At 52.5% G+C, this 18,916-nt stretch overlaps 3 protein-coding genes across 4 annotated transcripts in view; 2 read left to right on the top strand and 1 right to left on the bottom strand.

The window, feature by feature from the left end:
- The first annotated feature begins 54 nt into the window (after positions 1-54).
- Positions 55-11,930, top strand: HPS4 (HPS4 biogenesis of lysosomal organelles complex 3 subunit 2). Of its 2 annotated transcripts, XM_010720349.3 has the most exons (13): positions 55-163; positions 445-535; positions 898-1,041; positions 1,920-2,027; positions 2,416-2,532; positions 2,684-2,778; positions 3,090-3,162; positions 3,810-3,843; positions 4,444-4,531; positions 4,993-5,902; positions 8,437-8,569; positions 9,218-9,326; positions 10,731-11,930. In XM_010720349.3, exons 1-13 carry the CDS (start codon positions 132-134, stop codon positions 10,900-10,902), a joined length of 2,106 nt encoding a protein of 701 aa, XP_010718651.1. In that variant the 5' UTR covers positions 55-131; the 3' UTR covers positions 10,903-11,930. The 2 variants fall into 2 exon arrangements, with proteins under 2 accessions (XP_010718651.1, XP_010718652.1); XM_010720350.3 differs by lacking the exons at positions 55-163; positions 445-535 and adding an exon at positions 1,135-1,209 and having other exon boundaries at positions 931-1,041.
- Positions 11,931-13,135: 1,205 nt separating this feature from the next.
- ASPHD2 (aspartate beta-hydroxylase domain containing 2) lies at positions 13,136-17,169 on the bottom strand. Its single transcript, XM_010720348.3, is given in 4 exon segments — positions 13,136-14,256; positions 14,898-15,011; positions 16,283-16,909; positions 16,912-17,169. Coding segments are annotated over 4 exon segments (1,029 nt in total). The 5' UTR covers positions 17,090-17,169; the 3' UTR covers positions 13,136-14,146.
- Positions 17,170-18,643: 1,474 nt separating this feature from the next.
- Positions 18,644-18,916, top strand: part of TFIP11 (tuftelin interacting protein 11) — a 7,686-nt gene continuing 7,413 nt past the window's right edge. Inside the window, exon 1 of the mRNA XM_010720395.3 lies at positions 18,644-18,904. Within this exon, the coding sequence (XP_010718697.1) occupies positions 18,644-18,904 (261 nt within the window). The remainder of the gene's footprint in view (positions 18,905-18,916) is intronic.

Raw genomic sequence — 18,916 nt, 5'->3', positions numbered from 1 at the left:
GTGATCCCGCTGCCCCTCTCGGGCCGCCGTAGTTTTGAGGTCACGTGGTGCTGTCATATGATTGGCGGTGCTGCGCGGGAGCGGCTTCTCTCGGCCCCGCCGGCAGAGCAGCGCTCCAGGCCGCAGAGCTCATGGCTCGGCCCCAGCGCGGCCCAGCCCCGTGGTGAGCGCTGTGCGGGCGGTCCAGGGGGAGTGCGGGAACTGAGGGGGAGCTGCCCGCTGCCCCCACGCAGGGCGGCACCCGGGTGGGCCGAATCTTCTTCAGCCGGGGACAGCCCGGCCCTGTGGGGTCCCTTTTAATAACGTGGCCCTGTTCTGTACTGCTTCTCCATCTCGGCGTTTCTGTGAGGAGTAACAGCCCGTGCTGTACCTGAGGCAACGGGGGGAGAAACGCGGTGCTTTCCAAGCATTTCAATCATTTCTGCCAATGCTTTGCTTTTCTAGGTGGAATTACTTCTTTCTTTACGATGGCTCCAAGGTTAAGGAGGAGGGGGATCCTACGAGTGCTGGGATTTGTTATTTTTATCCTTCTCAGGTAAGGGCTGCGTTTGTTTTGGTTCCTGTATGTGGGTGCCTCTGTGAAAGCACGCTGATAATTCTGAATCGGGGTTCACAGGAGGAACTTCGGCTTAGTTCTCATTCAGTGTTTGTAAAAGCTCTCAGAAACCTCCCAGGGCTGGAGCTGGGTGAGCGGGGCTGCACAGCCTGGAGCTCAGAGCTGCCCATAGCACTACTGAGCACTCGCACTCTGCTCCCGTGGGCTGCAGGTGCCAGCAGTGCTGAGATTTGCCTCTGCTACTGCATCTGATATTGAATTTATGGATGTAATTGTGATTTTTTTTCCTTACCAATCCATTTTAAAAAGGAAGACAGTAAATTGTTGTTGTCTCCCTTCAGACTCTCCCTGAGCAGCAGGAGCTGCTGTGTGGACAGATTGCTGGAGTGGTACACTGTATGACTGAGATTTCAGGAGTTCCTCCAAGCCTTATTCGCCTGAGAAAGCTCAAGTTTGCAGTTATCATGGATGGAGACTATCTCTGGGTGAGTCCTGGGGTCTGGAGGCACTACAGAACTAACGCAGGGAGGAGGTCTGAACTGCTATATGAAACTAAGAGGGTTTTTTTTTCTTTTCAGGGTATGGGCCTGCTCACAGATAGACCTGGGGAGAGCTAGGGTGTGAACTTGCAATGCACAACTTTTCATTGCAAGGTAACTTAGGTTTTGTTTACCACAACGTGTAAGCACGTGTAAGGGCGATCACTTCAGCTGTTTTTAAAAAGCTTCACGTGCCTCATCTGTGTGTTCACAACCAATGTACGTTCTTAATATGCACCTGGCAACGTCAATCAAAAGTGGAGGCTTTTGTAGTTATATACATCTATGGGCTACTGGCAACAACTGGACAGAAGCCTGTGTGCCAGAGCTCATAGTAAGGACTTGGTCTCCGCATGTAGAAGTGCTGTTGTTTGACCTTCTAACCCTCAGCATTCCTGCTGCAAGGCTTTGTCAGTGTTAACAGAGGTTTAACATATAAAGAGCTGTGTGCAGTAAAGTCATGACAAAAGCGCCCTAAACCATCCCTGGGAAACTGGACTAAGGCCAGTTGAACCTGTTTAACTGGCAGTGCTATTCAGCTAACTTAGCCCTGAGCTAGGTCATCTGACATGTGATAGAAGAGGAGAGTGTGTAAAAACACTGGACTGCCAGCTTCTTTCACTCATCTTGTCTGTGCCAGGGCTCTTCTGTGGCTATTTTTGGATTTCCTTTTCATTTGACTTGTGAACCTGGGGATTGTTTGCCTGCTACAAAACTGCTAGTGTACCTTTGATACTCACTTGAGAGCAGTATAAGTTGTTCTCGTCTGTTGTCTGTGGGTTTTTCCAGTGAATGCTCATCATTCAATGCTTTCTGCATTAAAGGTGCTGGGCTGTGCTGTCGATCTCCCTGATATCAGCTGTAGAAGGTTTCTGGAGCAGTTGATCAGCCTCTTCACATTCTACAATGGATCTGTGCACCAGGCTTACATGGTAACTAAGGATCAGTAGCTGTAATGTTTGTGGCTAGGAGGAGATTTCTGACCCTTTCTATATTGGCCGAGCTCTGGCCTCGTACAGACATTCTGTTGTGTTCCTTTACACTGTCTTCCTACTTGTAAGGATCAGACTGAGCTCACACTTTTCACATCATAATCCTTGGATATGTACAGGCCCATTCCCCTATTCCCCTAAGGCTGTGTAAATGTTTGCAAGATGTTTACTAGATGTTCATAAGGTAGTTTTCTCCCCGTGTTATCTTCCTCCTGATGCTCATAAGCTTTGCCATTTGTAGATGCTCTCACAGGCTGATTACGTGCTGCCATTGTGAGTGCATTGAGGATACTGAACTGACAGTCATATGGATTTTTGTTGTCCATAGGAGTTTTCTCAGGAGGAGCTAAAAAGGCTGTGGGACAGATACATTGAATATATCCAAAAAAGCACCAATGACCTCCACAAGATTTTCAATTCTCTCTGGAATCTGGACAAAACCAAGGTAAAGTCTGTCCTCCGCAGTGCCTTAGTACCAATATTTCTGTTTTTTTTGGTGTTTTTTTTTTTTTGGTTTTTTTTTTGGTTTTTTTTTTTTTGCTATTTGGAGCATTTCCAAGAGCTTTCTGGCGTAACTTCTGGTTCTCTGTGTCTAGGTGGACCCACTGCTTTTACTGAAAGCAGCTCTCATCTTGCAGACTTGCCAGCGGTCTCCTCGCGTCTTGGCAGGCTGCATTATCTACAAAGGCTTGTAAGTAACCAGGCATGACTCAGAGGGTTAACCTGCATGTTAAATCTTCATATTAGATCTATGCTCTCTCAGGACTGTGTTCCCAGAGCACATCATGCTGTGCTGCTGTTCTGTCTGCATGAGATTTAATTTTTTGTTTTTTAACCAAACATTGTCAGTGGTCTCTGAGCCTTACTGCAGTGCTGCAGGGGGCTTTGTGCTTGAGGGAAACTTCCCCTCCTATAGGGCCTTTTGGAGGAACTGCAGAACATGGATCTCAGCAAGATGCAAGTATGACTCTGCTCATGTATGACTTTGTTTCGCTCTTCTAGGATTGTGAGCACCCAGTTGCCACCTCCTCTCACTGCTAAAGTTCTCCTCCAAGGCAGCGAGTCTTCAGGCCAGGTATGTTGCTGAGCATTCTCTGCAACATGTGTGCTTGTGTAGATAAACTAGGAGCTCATCGGGTAGATTTTGTGTGCAGTTATTGAGAAGAACATATTGATGCTGATGATTAGAGCTTTTATTAATTAATATTGAGTAAGCTGTCACGGCACTAGGAATTTTTCTTTCAATCTGAGTTCATGAATTCTCATTTATGTGATGTTTGATTAATGTTTTACCCAGATTTGGGAATTTAGTGTTCAGTATCCAAAGTGAGTATCTGAAACTGAAAATAGATTGCTTCTCATTGCCTTTATCACAGGTAATTATTTATAGGGTTCAAGATCACCAAAAATATCAAGACTGAGCATGAGGAAGACCTCTCTTCTCCCTCAGGTTGAGAGAACTAAGTTTTTATACACTCCAGTAAGCAGTAATAGGAAATTGTGGTATTTTTCCCAACTGTATTTTGTTTCTTGGGAAGTCTCTTTGACATTAAGAACTACTAGGTTACTACTAGTTCATCACTGTCAAGCCTGTTAAACTGATGACCACCAAGGGGGTGGTCTAGGATCTGTTGTAGTTACAAACAGGGCCCTCATTGTTCTGTGAGGAGACTGGAAGGGATGTCCTGGGGGCACTGAGCTGATTCTTGACTTTTCTTTCAGAGTGAGCCTGGAGGTGAGGAGCAGCAGGAGCCTGGTGAGCATCCAGCTGCAGAGTGCTGATAGTCAAGCGCCCAGCAGCAGTGTGTGGCAACCCTCTGGGCCGTGTTCTCTGCAGTGAGAGTATGAGGCAGTTTGCTGGGATTTGTGTCAAAGCTCTTGCTGAATGCATGAGCATATCCCTGGGGGTACTGCTGCTGCTAGTCAGCATGTGCCAGTGGGCGTTGTGTAATCAGAACTAGATCCTTCAGCTAAACAAAGGAGGTTTGCTCTTTTGAGTTTAATTGTGAGTTCTGCAGATGCCCAACATGCCTGCTTTTATTCCAGTTACCCATGTGTCTACTTGGCCACTGATGGAACCCTGAAAACAGATGGCTGATGCTTTCAGTCCAAGCCTTCAGTTGTTGTTTTTGAGCATCGGTTAATAGATATTCTGCCAGGACAGTTAGAGGGAGGAAAAAAAAAAGAAAAAGGGAAAAATGTGTCATTTTAGATACTAAATAGATGAAGAGAGTGGGAAATTACCCAGTCAGACCCAGTCATCTTGTGATGCCCCAGCACGCAGGGTGGAGTTCAGCTTCTGTTCTATATGATAGGGCATGCTAATGGAATTCTCAGACCTCCCTTGCCCTTGCAGATTCTCCGTTGCCGCAGGGTGTCCGTATCATCCCGGTGTTCCTAACAGAAGATGAAGTCTCAGTGCTCCGAGGGGAGTGGATGAATAGGTAGGAAAGCAGTGTGATGCATAAAGAGGCTTTTAGGACAAGGGACTATGTGTGGCACTGTATCTTCACAGCCATTGCTGTCGTTTTCTAAAACATTAATTCAGGCTTTAGCATCTGTGTTTTGAAGTTGCCTGAGGTCTTTGAGGCTGGACAGAATTTCAAGTATCCATATGTCTGCTGTGAAGTGACCTAAAGCAAAACTGTTTTCCAAGACCAACTGTTCCGTTGTTTCTCGATTCACAGTGCTGTTCTTTAAGACTTTGTGTGTTGCGAATAAGGCAGTAACATTCCTGGGAGTTTGCAGTGTTAGAGACCCATGCTTTTCACCTGTGTTAGAACATACCTCGTCCTTTACCAAGATAGATGTTCTTTTATAGCTGAAAGTAATAAAAATTATTAGGTACGCAATAAGTCCAAACAGAGTAGTGCAGTAATTTAATCAATTTGTCGTCATCTGCTAGATCAACCATGGCCCCAGCAAGCCCTAGAGAAGAGAAGAACGCTCTCAGCTCCCCAGCAGTTTCAGAATCAACAGGAATTCACATAAACCAAGACCTGAATGATATCTCTGTGCTCACTGAGCAAGCTTCAAGCGCAGCCACTCCAGAAGATGTCGTGCAATCAGGCAGCTTTGCAAACACGGTTCCTTTGAAGGGCTCCCCCAAAATGGAAGCCAGGAAAAATAGTTCTCCAACAGCAGAACTGAGCAGCCCAAGCAACAAAAGGTCAGAGCCCAGTAGAAAAGCATCCTTCTCGTCAGATGGACACGAAAAAGAGCTGCTGGGCCCTTCCAATCTCCGTGCTGCTCTGTACGCTCAAACTACAGATTCATATCTGGAAGGCTTTTCCTTTCCAAACCCATATGCCAAGGAACAGGAGAGTCAGAGCGCTCAGGAACCTCTTGTTGTTCGTGTTGAACAACACAGTTTTCAGAGCTGTCTTGCAGACAATGCCGGTCCAACTACCTGCTCTGCTGTCCAAGAGCTGAGCAGAAGGAAGTCGAGTGAACAAGGCGAACAAGGGACTCTGAGCCAAAATAGCATCTCTGCAGAAAGTGATGCAGCCAGTGGCAGTTGGAATTTGGATTGCCCAACACCTGTTTCACAGTCAGAGCTCGGAAGCAAGAACCAGCCGGTGGCTGTGGACGTTCAGGAGGGGCTGCACAGTGCTACAGCAGAGAACATGGGCTGTACCCAGAGTGGGGAGCAGGACTGGCCTCAGTCAGGCCGGCCGGCAGCCCAGGGTACAGAGTCAGGCAAGCACTGCAAGTTCATTCAGATGAGCTTGTATGTCCACAGCATCAAGGGGCTCGTGCTCTCTCTGCTAGCTGAAGATTGCCTCCGAGATGACCAGAGTTCAGTTGAGGATGTGGTAAGTGGAAACGTCCTCCATGCCTGCAGATCTCACAGCTGCTGGGCTTGTGGTAGGCTGGGATCTCTTACACACTTTGTGGCATGGAAGGCAAAGTCACTTTGCTGAGCAGAGTCGCCACAACCAGAGAGAACTCAGATCTGTTAGTGAGCATGAGGAGCCAGCCTGAGAGGTGGGAGCGCTGTCACGGGTGGCACTCGGAGCTGTTATTGTGTGTTAGCACCCGTGCAACACTCCTGAGCAGAACGTGTCAGTGCAAGTGTGAGACAGCCCTGCTGGCTGCCAGGGGACCATGCTGCTTTTGGGATTTGCTGGAAACCCTGACAGTTCTGTAGCGCTTTTTGGAAAGCAAGGTATGTTCTCTGTTTAACTTCCACATTGTGCGTCGCAGCTTCTGTCTGGAGGCACCAGCAAGATGTATCTGGCAGCAGATCCCAGTAGTGCTTCTTCTCTAAATGAGTTTGCTTGCCTAGAATCCCCTCCCAGCCTGTTTGGACCCCTCCCCACCTGCCTGACCATTCCTCACCTCCCCTCGCTTCCACTTCCTCCTACCCAGGGACCTGCAGCAGGAGTGATGGGTGCCACTAGAGCACCCATCAATGTGGGTGAGGCACTGGAGCGATCCAGGATGCCTCCACTGCTGTGTGCAGCTCCCTTCTGAGCAGTGCAGTGCAGTTAATGAGCTGCTCACGGTGCGGGGGAAGGATGTGCCTGCTCCCGGCGTTTCCCTGTGAAGTGTTTGTCTGCAGAGTGATGCCCTGCCTCTGCCTCAGCCAGGGAGCTGAGTCAAAGCTGCAGAGGCCTGTTTGATATGCCAGTTGCCATAGGAACAACCTCATTTCTTTAGTTGTGAGACTGGAAGGTGGAGGAGAGCTCAGACTAATGCTGCCTCCCAGCATCGGCAGAGCCTCAAGGTTACTCTTTGCTTCTGAGCTCTGAGACTCGGGGGGCTGTGTCTGTTACCCCTGTATGCAGAGGGATGCACAGCACACAGGGGTTGCCTTGCTAGAGAAAGGATTACTGCAGGGGCCAGCCTCCTGCAGCACCTGTGTCAGGTTGCCCTGTCTCCATTCTGCTTGTTTGGGCTGCAAAGCTCCCGCTGTGCTGTGCCTGCTCTGGTGAAGGGAGGAGGCTGCAGGTTGTGTGCAAGTAGGGACTGCTGGCTTGAGAGCTGGAGGTCCTTCCTGGTGCAGATTGGGTTAGTGCTGTTGGTGACAGGCATGCATTGCATGTCTTTTTCTCCATCAAAACCTGAGAATGACAGGCAGTGAGCGCAGTGGGCCCACCCCAGCTCAGTTTGTCACTCAACTCATTCAAGTGTTGCTTCCTGGAGGAGATGTGCTGCCAGTCTTGCTGTCCCAGGAGGAACAGCACATTGCTCCAGGTCGCAGAGCTGGGACCTTGCAGGCTGCTGCTGGCATCGTGCTTGGGCATGAGGCACAACCTCAGCCTCTGTGTTCCTTTGTTTATCTGTGGATTAAAAATGACCCTCAGCTCTCAGGGTTGTCAAAGCTTAGTTGTAGTTAATTTGTCGAGTGCTTTGAGGTCCCTGAATGACACCAAAGAAGGGTAAAATATGCTACTTGTGCGGCTGCAAGCAGCAGGCAGCACAGACCAGACCCCAGGGAGTGGCTCCTAGTGCAGACCTTTGCTGCAGAGCAGGCAGGAGCCTTGTCCTGGTGTGTGGCTGTGTAGGCTGTTATCCCTTTTCTTCATTGCACAGAAAAGCAGGTCTGTCCTGCAACCTGGGGTCAAGGGCAGGTCCTGTGTTGTGCCGAATGGAGGCCTGATCCTCTACATAGCTGGGGAGGGAGCAAGGTGGAGGATTAGGGAGATAATGGAGTTAATCTGCCCTCTGCACCAAGACTGCAGTCCTACTGCTGATCCAGAGCCTTGTGGGGAGCACCAGACCCTCACAGAGCTGCCCTGCTCCTGTCCCCTACCTTGTGTGCCATTGCATTGATGTGTGCATGTGTTTCACTCAGGTCTGCAGCTCCCTACTGGGCTGTCACTGCCTTCAGGTAAACTGTGCATTTATTTGCGTTTTCCCTTCTACTCATAACCCAGTGCCTGCCTGCAGCCTCCATGCCCAGGCAGAGGGCATTAGGAGTATATATCTGGGGTACAGAGAGAGTTCTGCAGGAAGCCCTGCAGGCACCTAAATCCATCCCAGACGTGTACATCTGCATCTTGAGTTGTATCTTTCTGGTATAAAGCTGAACAGCAGAGTTCTTTGCTGCAGAAAGTCATGGATATAAAAATGAGCCCTGGATGGGTAATGCTTGATGATAAATTAATGGTGTTTTCCTGATGCAGATAGCATCAGGTGGTTTAATGGCTTGTTTCCAGGCTGGGGTGCCCTTTTCTGAGTCCCCATCTCACTGCTTCCTTCTGCCCATGTTGCCACAGTTCTGGTGGGAGCCTGGACAGCAGCAGGAGGGCTCTGATCCCTGTGACATGTGCATCAGTCACCACGCTCTCTACATTGCCTCCTTGCACGTCTCTCTAACGTATGCCTTTTGCCCTGTATGCAGTACCACAGCAGTCTGGCTTCTCTGAATGGCCTCGAGGTTCATCTGAGGGAGACTTTGCCCAGAGACTTTCTGTCCTCGGCCAAGGCAACCTATAGCTTCACTCACTATGACTGCATCCAGAATGTGCTCACAGGTAAGCCTGCACTTGATGGGCTGTTTGGGGTTCGTGATAACCTTGTCTCGTGTTTCAGACAGCTTCTCAGACACGTTGCTTGCTAAGTTGGTGCAGCTGACACTTAAGAAATGGCCCCAAGTGATGATACAGCAGTGTTAAGTCATTTCTAGCTGGGAGAAGCAAGATCTGGGAGCTGATGGTAGCCAGCAGTTGGAAGAATGCTGCCCTGGGCTGATGGCAGACCATGTGCATGCAGGAAGCCCCTGTGCACAAACTGCTCCTGTTCATTCTCATATTTCCCTTTTCCTGGCAGCCTCCCAGACAGCAGCCTGGCTCTCTGCAGCTTAGAAGAATCACCCTAGGGAATGAGAGAAACCCCAGTGATTGCAGGTGACCACACCTCAGGTCTTCCTTGCGCCCCTACAGTCTGGGTACACGTGGGCAGAGGCAGTGGGGCACCTCAGCACCCCAGGCTTTGTCTGTGTGTGACTGAGCAGTATGCAGCTACTGGATGTTGAGGTCACACTGGCACTTAGGATGTCATCCACTCTGCTCTGCTGATACACAGGGAATGTAGGAGAAATCCACAGCATTTTCCTGCTCGGAAAATAGGAGCACTCTTCTTCATAGCACAGGCTTTTAACACCCCCTGCTTGTGTCCTGCAGCCAACGTGCCCCATCCTCCTGGCCCTCTGGATCGGCACTTCCTGAGGGCTGCCACGCTGATCCACTCTGACTTCAATCAGCTTCCAACTGTTTCAGAAGTGATTGTTAGGTAAGGTGTGCTCATTACTCCCTCCTCTTATGGCACAGGGCTGCTGTGTAGCATATGAAGTAGGTGAGTGCTGCATCAGTGTTCTCTGGCACTGCTTGCTGAGGTTTGGCAAGTGCTGTCATCACAGTGGAGTCTCTTACCAGTGGTTAGTTGTGTCACCTTATTCCTTCATTCCTTATTAAGCACGCTGCTCTTCAGATGCAGGGTGCTTAATATTCTGCCTGTAGTGTGATCTGGGTGCTAAAAAGCTAAAATGGCACTGATGTGAGTGAGCTGAAGGCACAGCTGAGTTGTGCCATGGGTTTGGATTAAGATATAATACTAGAATATTATCAGATCCTGGCACCATAAGGTTCTAAGAGACAGTTTTAAATATAGCTGTTCCTAATAAATTTGTCTCGGCTGCGAGCCAAAGGCGCACAGAATTGGCAACCTAGATTTTGTTTTCTTGCACGGCTTGTTGAGTTGGAAACACACAGTAATGTGCGTGGCAAACTCGATTGTGATGCGCCAAGCAAGATGGTCTTATCACAGTCAGAGCCTCTCCACGCAGCCACAGCTAAGGCTGCTTCTGTGCTGCAGCACTCTATGCTCCTGCACCCTCAAGGAGGGTGGTTATGCTGTGTGAGCAGAGATTCTGCTTGCTTGGCCACGCTTGTTTGTCCAAAACGTGATGAAATAAAGATGCTTCTGGGAATTTCTGCTTCACTTTTTATGATGCTTGCCAAGGGAATGTGAATCATATACTTCAGTGCTGGAGACTCCTTGTTTAGCATTAGATTGACTGGCTCCTTAAATCTGATACTTGGTAAGCTGGCGCATTCTGTGTTGCCCCAAAAAAGCAACTGTGTGTGAATCAGACTGAGTAACAAGATGACTAAAACTGCTTTCTTTTATGGAGAGTTGTCACAGGAGGGTGTCAGCAAACATATCAGTTGCTGCTTTCCGCTGTCAAGGAGGAATGCAGTCCTTTGCTTTGCTTCCTCCGAGCTCTCTCACAGGTAAACACTGAGTGCTGGTTTTTTACTCAATGACTTGAGCCTGTTTGGTTACAGTATCTGATCAGTGTCTTGGTTTCATCACACGTGTGTCTAAATAACCTCGTGTGGTTCCTGCTGCAGGGTGATGTGCTGGGATTTGCTTATGGACAGCAACAGTGAGTTAGGTGTTAATGCTGCTGAGCTGGTCACAGGCCTTGAAGGATATGTGACCCTTTCTTTTAGGATCTAGTCCTTTGAGAAGGAGGGTCTGATTCCCTCCTTCTGGCAATACTTTGCAAGTTTTAGATGGATCGTGAAGTCCCTCTAACTAGGTGGGAGTCCAGTGCTAGGAGCATTTCAGTGTCCAGCACTGTGAGCACAAAACTGTAAGTCCTGACTTCTGCTTTCTCTCCTGTCTCACCAGGAATGCCTCCACAGCAGTGTATGCCTGCCGGAACCCCGTCCAGGAGACCTACTTCCAGCAGCTGGGTGCTCCACTCCGCAACTCAGGTGCTCCCAACCCTCAGGACAGTGCTTTCAGTTTGCCAAACAAGGCCAAGCAAAAGCTGCTGAAGCATGGAGTGAACCTGCTTTGAACTGATTCACTGAGGTAGCGTATCTCAGCAATAATGAAAGCTGGTTCATCTCCAGTAAGCAAATTCTCAAAGCCATTTGTTCTGTAAGCACCATGCTCTGTGCTAACTGTCTCCAGCCTGCCCTGATGAAGGAGCACTCTTACTGCCCTGCTCCTGGAGCACGTTGTGCATGATGTCATTGATGTTAGCACTTACCAAAGACTGAAGATAGAAAATAGCTGTGTGGGGGTGTTCAGTTTACGTTGACTTGTAGGACTCCTTGTGGTGCTCTGCCACTACAGACAGACTCCCGGAGTGCCTTGACCAAAAGTAGAACCTCTTCTTGCTCTAAGCTACACAGGACAGTGAATTACTGGGCAGTGCTTGCTTTTTAATCCCTGCACTTGCCTTGAGTTCTGTTACTGTGTTTGTCCTGGTAAGACTTGGGCTTTTTTTTGTACCTCTTTATCTACAGAAATGATTCCCTGCTGCAACATAGTGCCTTATCTTGATTAATAACTTGCAAGCTGACTAACTGGAATAGAACGAGTGCTGCAAAACTCCTTACTCCCCTCCAATAGCTGTCAGTAGGTTTTATTCTGCAGCTGTATTTGGCAAATCCTTGTCCCTCTGCCTTTGCCTGCTCAGTGTTCCCTCCAAGCTGCCCACCAAAAAGCAGAAAGGTGCTGCAAACCTCTTGCCTCACCAGGAGATCCTGAAAGCACTACAACCCTCTGCTCCTCAGCCAGTCCTTTCCCTCCTGTTGGAGTACCATGCTTCACCTCCTGGCTTTCTATTTGTTTGCACTCCACTGGCTGAGAAGGTAGGGGCCAGCCCCTTAAGCTGATGAGACCAAAGAGGCTTTATAGCTCCTTGGCACTTGTTGTTTTTCTGCTTCTCATTCCCTGGTCAGTGACTTGCTGGGGTGGGACAGGCAGTGGTGGCTGCTCGTCCTGAGTGATCCTGCCATCTGACTGTGCTGTGTTCTGAGACTGCTGCTACGTACATGCACATCACTGTGAAAATAAAAGTCTCCAAGACTCATCCAAGAGCTGTGTCGGCAGTCAGAGTCCTACTCATTCTGCCTTGTTTGCGGCTTGTGTTGGGGTTGGGTGACCTGAATGGTGCTGTCAGCTCCCTCCTGCCTGAGCTCCTGCAGTGATGTGTGCTCCATCAGGAGGCACGGAGCTGAAGGAAAAGCCTGAGAGGGACAGGAGGGAGTTCTGGCACAGCAGCAAAGCACAGAATAGATGCCTTCAGGAATCTTCTGCTGCAATCTGCTGCGCCGTCTGTTAGCAGTGAACAGCTGGGCTGGTTCCGTTGTGTTGTGCTGCTTGAGCTGCATCTGGCCTCCAGGATCGCCTCCAGGGCTTTGCTTAAGAGGAACATGGTCTTTAGGTAGGATAGTAAAGCACTCCAGACTTAATGGTTGCATGGGAGAGAGGATGTTTAGAAGGGTCATGTTAAAGTGCAGTGATGAGGAGCAGCTGCTGCCCTGGTCATGTCTTTCTAACGGGGTCGGGGCTGTTGCTGAGCAGTGCCAAGCTGTCCTGGGGCTGGAGGGGGATGTGTTGGGTACTGGCTTTTGTGCAGAAGGACGGCAAATGTTGTGTGAAAGGCAGCACGGCATCCTAAAGCTGCTCCTGTTGAGGCTGCTTGCTGCCCTTGATGTGTCACTGCAGGCAGCTGCAAATGTTTTCCAAAATGTGGATTGGGGAATTTATTTATTTATTCTCCTTTTGGAAGGCCCTTCTGTCAAGCCTGAAGAGCGCTGGATCTATGTGGTGGATCCTGGTGCTGCCTTGGCAGGGGCAGTGCTGGTGGCTGATGGTGGGCTGGGGTCAGCTGTCCAGCTTTGCAGGGCAGCAGGGACCTGAGGGGTGGGATCAATGCAGGGAGCTGCCAGGCAGCTGCCCATTGTGCTCCCTAATGGCAGGGGCAGGGGGGCTGGGGCTGTGCTGAAGCCATGCCCTCACTCGCTGCATGTCGGTTCAGCCTCAGCCCATCACCTCCTCCCACTCTGCAGCTCCTGTTATTTCCAATGCTTTGTTCCTTACAGCGAGCTGAGCTGCTGGGGCCAGCTCAGGAAAGGATCCAGATCCTCTGTGTTTTGCTTTACCCTGGAACAGTTACACAAGCAGGCAGAGTCTGGTCTGTTTTCAGCACAACGGTTTATTGATAATCTTTACTTATCCACTGTAGGAATGTTACCAAACTGTCAGACAGTTACCAAGCCAGCCTGCTTCCTCAGAGCCTCTTTCCAAATAATCAATGCGTGTAGAAATCATGCACTTCAGATATTCTGTAACAAGACAGGTGTAAAAAATATCTCGGATGTATTTGAAATCTCTGCCTTATCTTGCAATCTGAAAAATCTGTAAAGAAATCGTTCTCGAGTGGTGTTGTATCCCTAGGAAGGGCTGGGAGGAGGGTGATGCTGAGCCTGGAAACCTTTGCTGTGCTCTCAGCAGCGTGGGCACTGCATCCCAGCCCTGGCTGTGGGATGGGGATGAGCAGCAGCAGGAGGGCTGGCTGCCACTCCTCTCTGCCCTCTCTGCGGCAAACCAGAGTCCCTCTGAACTGCCACCTGCCCCTGCGGGCATCCCGGCTTCGACTTGTGAAAACCAAGGGTTGCAGGTAAAGCAGGGGGAGGACATTTAGGCATTGGTAACGCCTCAGGTGAGGTTACAGAGCAGGGCTGGCCGTGCACCATCCCTTCAGCAGGGTGGGAGTGCTGCCTGGGCAATGGGAAGCCAAGCCAGCGGGCATCACGGTACCATCCTGTGGGGTGCTGTCCCATTGTGGTGCCACTGCAGCCCTCTGCCCTCTGTCTGTCCATCCATCTGTCAGCACGGGGGCTGCAAGCTGGGCAGGGTCAGGCTGAACGCAGCACTTCGCCCCCCCCTTTGCTGTCTTGGGCATGTGAGCGTTGTCCTTTTGGTGACCACAGGAAACTTTACATTATTACATTCAAACAAACACCCTTGTAACTCTACTTTTGAACACTGCAAAACACGAGCAACATAACACGGATGGGAGTGGGACTGCATCTAACCACGGAGGGAACGCAACGCGCCGCCATGGTGGAAAATAATCCCTGAAGCCTTGATGGAAGGAAAGAGATGCCGCAGATACACGTCGAAGGTTCCATTTACAAGACCCACAGGAGGAGATCCCGGCACTGTGAGGAAGCCCCTGCCCTGGGCAGCGTCCACAGGCGGTGCTGGAGCTGTGGTGCCATCACCCTGACAGCGCGGCAGTGATCTCAGCGTCCTGGGGCAAAGATGAAATCCAGTGCCTGGCGCTCGGCAGCTGCCACGTTGGGATGCCACAGGTCCACCATGAAGACCACACGGGGACCCTCCTCTGGGGGACCTGGGTGGGATGAGGTAGAGGGTGAGTCACTGCTCCATGCCCTTCTTGCAGCACTGATGTGCTTGGCGAGGTTGCTGTGTGCGCCCCAGCACGGTACAGCTCCAGTGAGCACCGCCCGTACATTGCTGCCTTATGCCTCCTGTACACAGGGCAGGGTGTCCCTGCAGGGCCCCTGTGCTGCTTTTTGCAATCACATACAGCAGGGCAGCAGGTGTGGTGTTGAGTGCCATCCTTGCAGCTGTGGCTCGGAGCTGCTGCTGCGCTATTCTGCCCTTCCCCATCCCCGTGGCTCTGAAATAAGCTGCATTTCCTAATTCCATAGCAGGGAATATGTGGGAGCAACAGCTTTTGTTCTCCCACCTGCTTCCTTGCATGAAGCAGCTCTGCTTGGTTCTTCCATGCCATCGGCAACTAATACTGGGGCTAAGGCGGGCGAGGCAAAGCAGAACAGCCTCCAGCAGGCACCAAGGCAGCAAAGCCAACCCTACACCCTCCTGCAGCACTATGCTGCCACAGGATGTGCAAATTGTCTGCTGGGGGGGCAGCCCCTGCAGTTCTGGGGCTGGAGTCCCAGGAAACAGGGAGGAAGCTGGGGTAGAACTGGGGGAGGACGGGACTGCAGTCCCCAGCCCCGTGCTTACCTTCATGAAAGGCGGTGTGCAGGAAGGAGTCATCAAAGAGCAGGCAGCGACCCTCAGCCCAGCACTGTGGCTCACCCCCCACCACCAGCTCGCAATTGCTGGGGGTCTTCAGACCTTTGGGCACAAACAGAGGACAGAGGTGGGTCAGTTCCTACAGGGAGCAGTCCCAAAATATGAGCAGTGAGTTCCATGCCGCTTACTGTGGGCAAAGTAGAGACTAAGGGGTGCCAAGGGGCTGCTTCCCTGCAGGGAGCAGGAGCAGCAGATGCTGAGCTCAGCACAGGGCAGAGGCCTCTGGGGGCTGTTAACACCACCTTGTGCAGCAGCAATGTCACCCATGGCAGGGTTAGAGCTGCTGGAGCTGGAACAGTCATCTGCCCTGAGGATGCAGCTGAGGTGCAGAAAGGAGCAGCGCTCCCATGACCTGCAAATGGTAAAAATGCTGCAAATGAGCAGAGTGGAGTTCTGTGCCAAATCCAAGCAAGCATAGCAAGGACTGCAGCTGCCCAGGAGAGCCAGGAGCACAAAAGCTGATGGTTGTTTCTAATGTATGTTTCAAAGACTACAAAACCCAAACCCATTTCCCTGTGCAGTAGCTCCAGCTGGATGGGCCTGGATGCAGGCAGGCAGCCCTGGGGAAGCAGGACTGGTGCTATGCATGGCCCCTGCATTCATCTCAGCAACAGCCTGGGGAAACACCTGGAAAGATTCATCTATGCTGAGTGCTGTCCTGCTTTGCAGAGCAGCTGACCTGGAAGTGACTTGGCTCAAATGCAACCACTCTGTAGGCACAGCAGGAGCTGGATCAGGTGGGGATGTCAATGGAAGTACTGCAGCCTGGCTGCAGGGTAGCAGCCAGCAAGCAGGTGGAGTGAGATGTGGGGGAGAACAGGACAAAAGGGACCCACATTGCCTGCACCTGCAACTAGGACCTGGCTGAGCTGTGCCTGCTCTGTACTCTGCCCCTCCACGGAGCGCATCTGCCCTGGGGTTGGCTGCTCTGAAGCACCCTCTGATCAGCTCTGAGACCATCTCCTGCTTCTAAGCAAAGGCAGCCGCAGCCGGCGCTCACCCAAAGGGAGCTGGCAGAGCAGCCACACTCACTGTTTGCCAGCAGCGCCCGTGCGGTGCCTCCCCCGCCGCCATCTGTGCTGCACGGGCTCTCCCCAGCTGGGAGCAGCGAGGGGACACCCAGAGCCACCGGCACCTGGCCCTGGCCCTGTCCCGGGTCTGGCATCAGGGTGGCACCTGGCCCCGCTCTGGGCTCACAGCAACATCCAGTGGGGAGAGAACCAACCCTGGGGTGGATGGGAGCAGCTTGGATACACCCCACGCTGCCCCGGAGCAGGGATAGCCCACAGAAAGCCCGCCTGCCGGGCACTCACCCAGGTGGCAGCGGATGCGGATGTTGGTGGGGCCGTAGTGCTCGGCGATGACGGTGCCCGGGCTCAGCACGGAGATGCAAGCGTTCCCAAAGACATTGTTGCCAATGCAGGTGCGAAGGCTGCCGAGCAAGCGGTACGTCCGTGGGCATCTCCTGCAGTTCCTGGGCACGCACATGCCCTGGTTCACCAGGTAGAAGGTGAACCACTCCCCGCTGGGCGTGCTGTTCATTTTCCATCCTTGCGGGAGGCTGCAGTTTGAGAACGCTTTGTAGAGGCTCTCAAACTCGCACAGGATGGTCTGGAAGTTGCGCTCCAGCACCTCTACGTCGTGCTTCTGAGCGTCCCGCGAGAAGTAGGGGGTGGTGGGCAGGTCGGGCAGGAAGAACACCTCCGGCTTCTGGATGGAGGGCCGGCTGTTGAGGTAGCGGCCCTGCTCACGGATGCCCTTGTGGATCCTGCCCATGCCGGACCACGAGTAGCGCTTGGCGTACTCCTGCAGGTTGTGGTAGAGCTTCTGGTTGAGGCCATCGTGGGGCGAGCAGCGTGCGCACTCGGGCGCGTGGCAATAGACGAAGCCGTTCTGCACGCCGTTGGCCTCGGCGCCCTGCATCAACGCGTTGACGGGGGGTAGGCGCGGGGCTGCTCGCGGCCCACGTGGTAGCAGTACCAGACAAAGAGCAGCAGCAGGCAGCCCACGGCCAGCAGCGCGCCGCCGTCGCAGTCCCGGAACGACTGGATGCCAGCGGCGATGAAATCCCGCAGCCCGTCCAGGGAGCAGCTCCAGTCCGGCAGCCACACCAGAGGCATGGTGGGGTGGTGGAGGGCGCAGGGGGGGCCCGGAGCTCAGTCCTGGTGCTCTGAAGGGGCACCCACTCCATGCAGCACTGCCATGGGGGTGCGGGGCCGCGGCCGGGCCCAGCTCGGCATGTTCCTGGGAGTCGGGGGTCAGCAGCACCGTGCCCACCTCATCCTGATATGCAGTTGCTGGGGGGCTTTGAAGAGACAAACCCAGAGGTGTTATGGGGGTGTTGGTAGAGGATAGTGGCCCAACAGCCTGGGGTTGTTCCACAGGAAGTCCACACTCACTCCCGGCAGCATCGCCCATAGGAATTTCAATGCCAGCCATAAGGGAAGCAGCAGAGCCATCCCTCCACCTCGCTCCCACTGCCCCACCTCCTCCTTTGCTCTTCCTCCAAATTTCTCCTTTCCGTCAGTCCCTTATCATGCCTGAAATCCAGCTGATAAGTCAGCCAGGGGCCAAGCTCTTAACAGCCTTATCTCACTACTCATCAATTTATCATCTTGATCTAAATGCTCTGAAACAACTCTCCTTCCAAAGGACTCTGTCCCTCCAAAGACAGTGGGGTTGCGATCAGCACTGAAGCCAGCACCCTCCACAGTCTCCCTATGACAGCCCCATGGGCTCGCATCCATTGCAGCGTAACATCCCGTCCCTGCAGGCTTCACTAAGGTGCAGCACAAAGCAGAGATGCCAGCAAGGCTCCAGCCTGGTGGAGCTTTTGGGGCAGGAGTGGGATGAGGTGACACTCCTGCTCCCTGCAGCTACGCATGCCCTGTGCCCAGTCCAAATTCCATCCCCAGCGCTTCTCTGTCTCTTTGTAGGAGCACCAACCTGAAGGTGCAGGGTGGGTTTATCAGCCAAGGAAGCTCTCCAGCCTTTCCCTTCTTTCTCTGCTGAGGTCCTGCGGCTCCTTAATCTATGTGCATTTCCCCACAGATGGCAAGGGAGATGCGATTCAGCTGGTGGAGCAGTGGCAGGGGCCTTCCTGCAGCTGCAGCCCAAAGGCAGGGGCAGCTCTGCTCAGATGGGAGGGACATGCACACCTCCCCACACCCTCTGCCTGGGGCCTGCAGTCCACGTGGCATGTTGGAGCTGCCTGGAAATTTCAAGGCAGCTTCCCTCCATCCCCGCTGGCTGGAGTCCCTCCAGCTTCCCCAGCACACCCCTCCTCCCAAGCATCACCATGGGCCAATGCCAGGGGTGTTCCCCAGGGTGGCACGACCCCATGATGCCAGTGGTATTCAAAGCAGCAATCCAGCTCTGGAACAAAGCAGGGAGACTGGCATTGGGGACCTTCTGTGGAGGCTGCCTGGAGGAGTCTGACAGCCTTGGGAGCCTGCACCATAGGCACAGCCCCTCTGCCGGCCCAGGGCTGCAGGCAGCACTTCACATGGGGCAGCCATCAGGGCAATGAGAGACCAAAACCACTGACACCCATCCTGACTTCCCAGGAAAAGGCTTGGAAATGGGGTTGGATGCACTCCCGTGCTGACACAGGCAACCCCACGGCTGTGCTGGTGTGTGGTAGAGCAGTGCCCCAACCCAAGGGGCACCCAGGCATGCCCTGCTCCACCGCACTCAGCTTTAGCATAGAGCGACCACAGCCTGAGATCCACGCATCGTCAGCTGATAACAAACGGCAGTCGGTCCCGAATAGCGCCCATCAATTCCCCGGTGCCCCGAAGTTGTGCAGGACGTGGAGGCGAGCTCCGTGCCAGGCAGCAGCGGCGTTACGTAATGAAGCAGAGAGGCTCCGATGCAGCACCAAGTTACATCCTGACAGCTTCGCAGGGCACCGGCAGCTCCGGAAAGAGGCGGCTGTGGGCCGGGAT

Source organism: Meleagris gallopavo, chromosome 17, assembly GCF_000146605.3.
Source record: "Meleagris gallopavo isolate NT-WF06-2002-E0010 breed Aviagen turkey brand Nicholas breeding stock chromosome 17, Turkey_5.1, whole genome shotgun sequence".
NCBI classification, from domain to species: domain Eukaryota; kingdom Metazoa; phylum Chordata; class Aves; order Galliformes; family Phasianidae; genus Meleagris; species Meleagris gallopavo.
This window is presented reverse-complemented; position numbering and strand designations above follow the sequence as displayed.

Bases quoted from the DNA above. Each gene is read 5' to 3' on its own strand.
- HPS4 (XM_010720349.3), top strand. From the start codon at position 132: ATGGCTCGGCCCCAGCGCGGCCCAGCCCCGTG. The intron at 2,028-2,415 runs GTAACTAAGGAT...TGTTGTCCATAG, and splicing joins CTGTGCACCAGGCTTACATG to GAGTTTTCTCAGGAGGAGCT. The intron at 4,532-4,992 runs GTAGGAAAGCAG...GTCATCTGCTAG, and splicing joins CGAGGGGAGTGGATGAATAG to ATCAACCATGGCCCCAGCAA.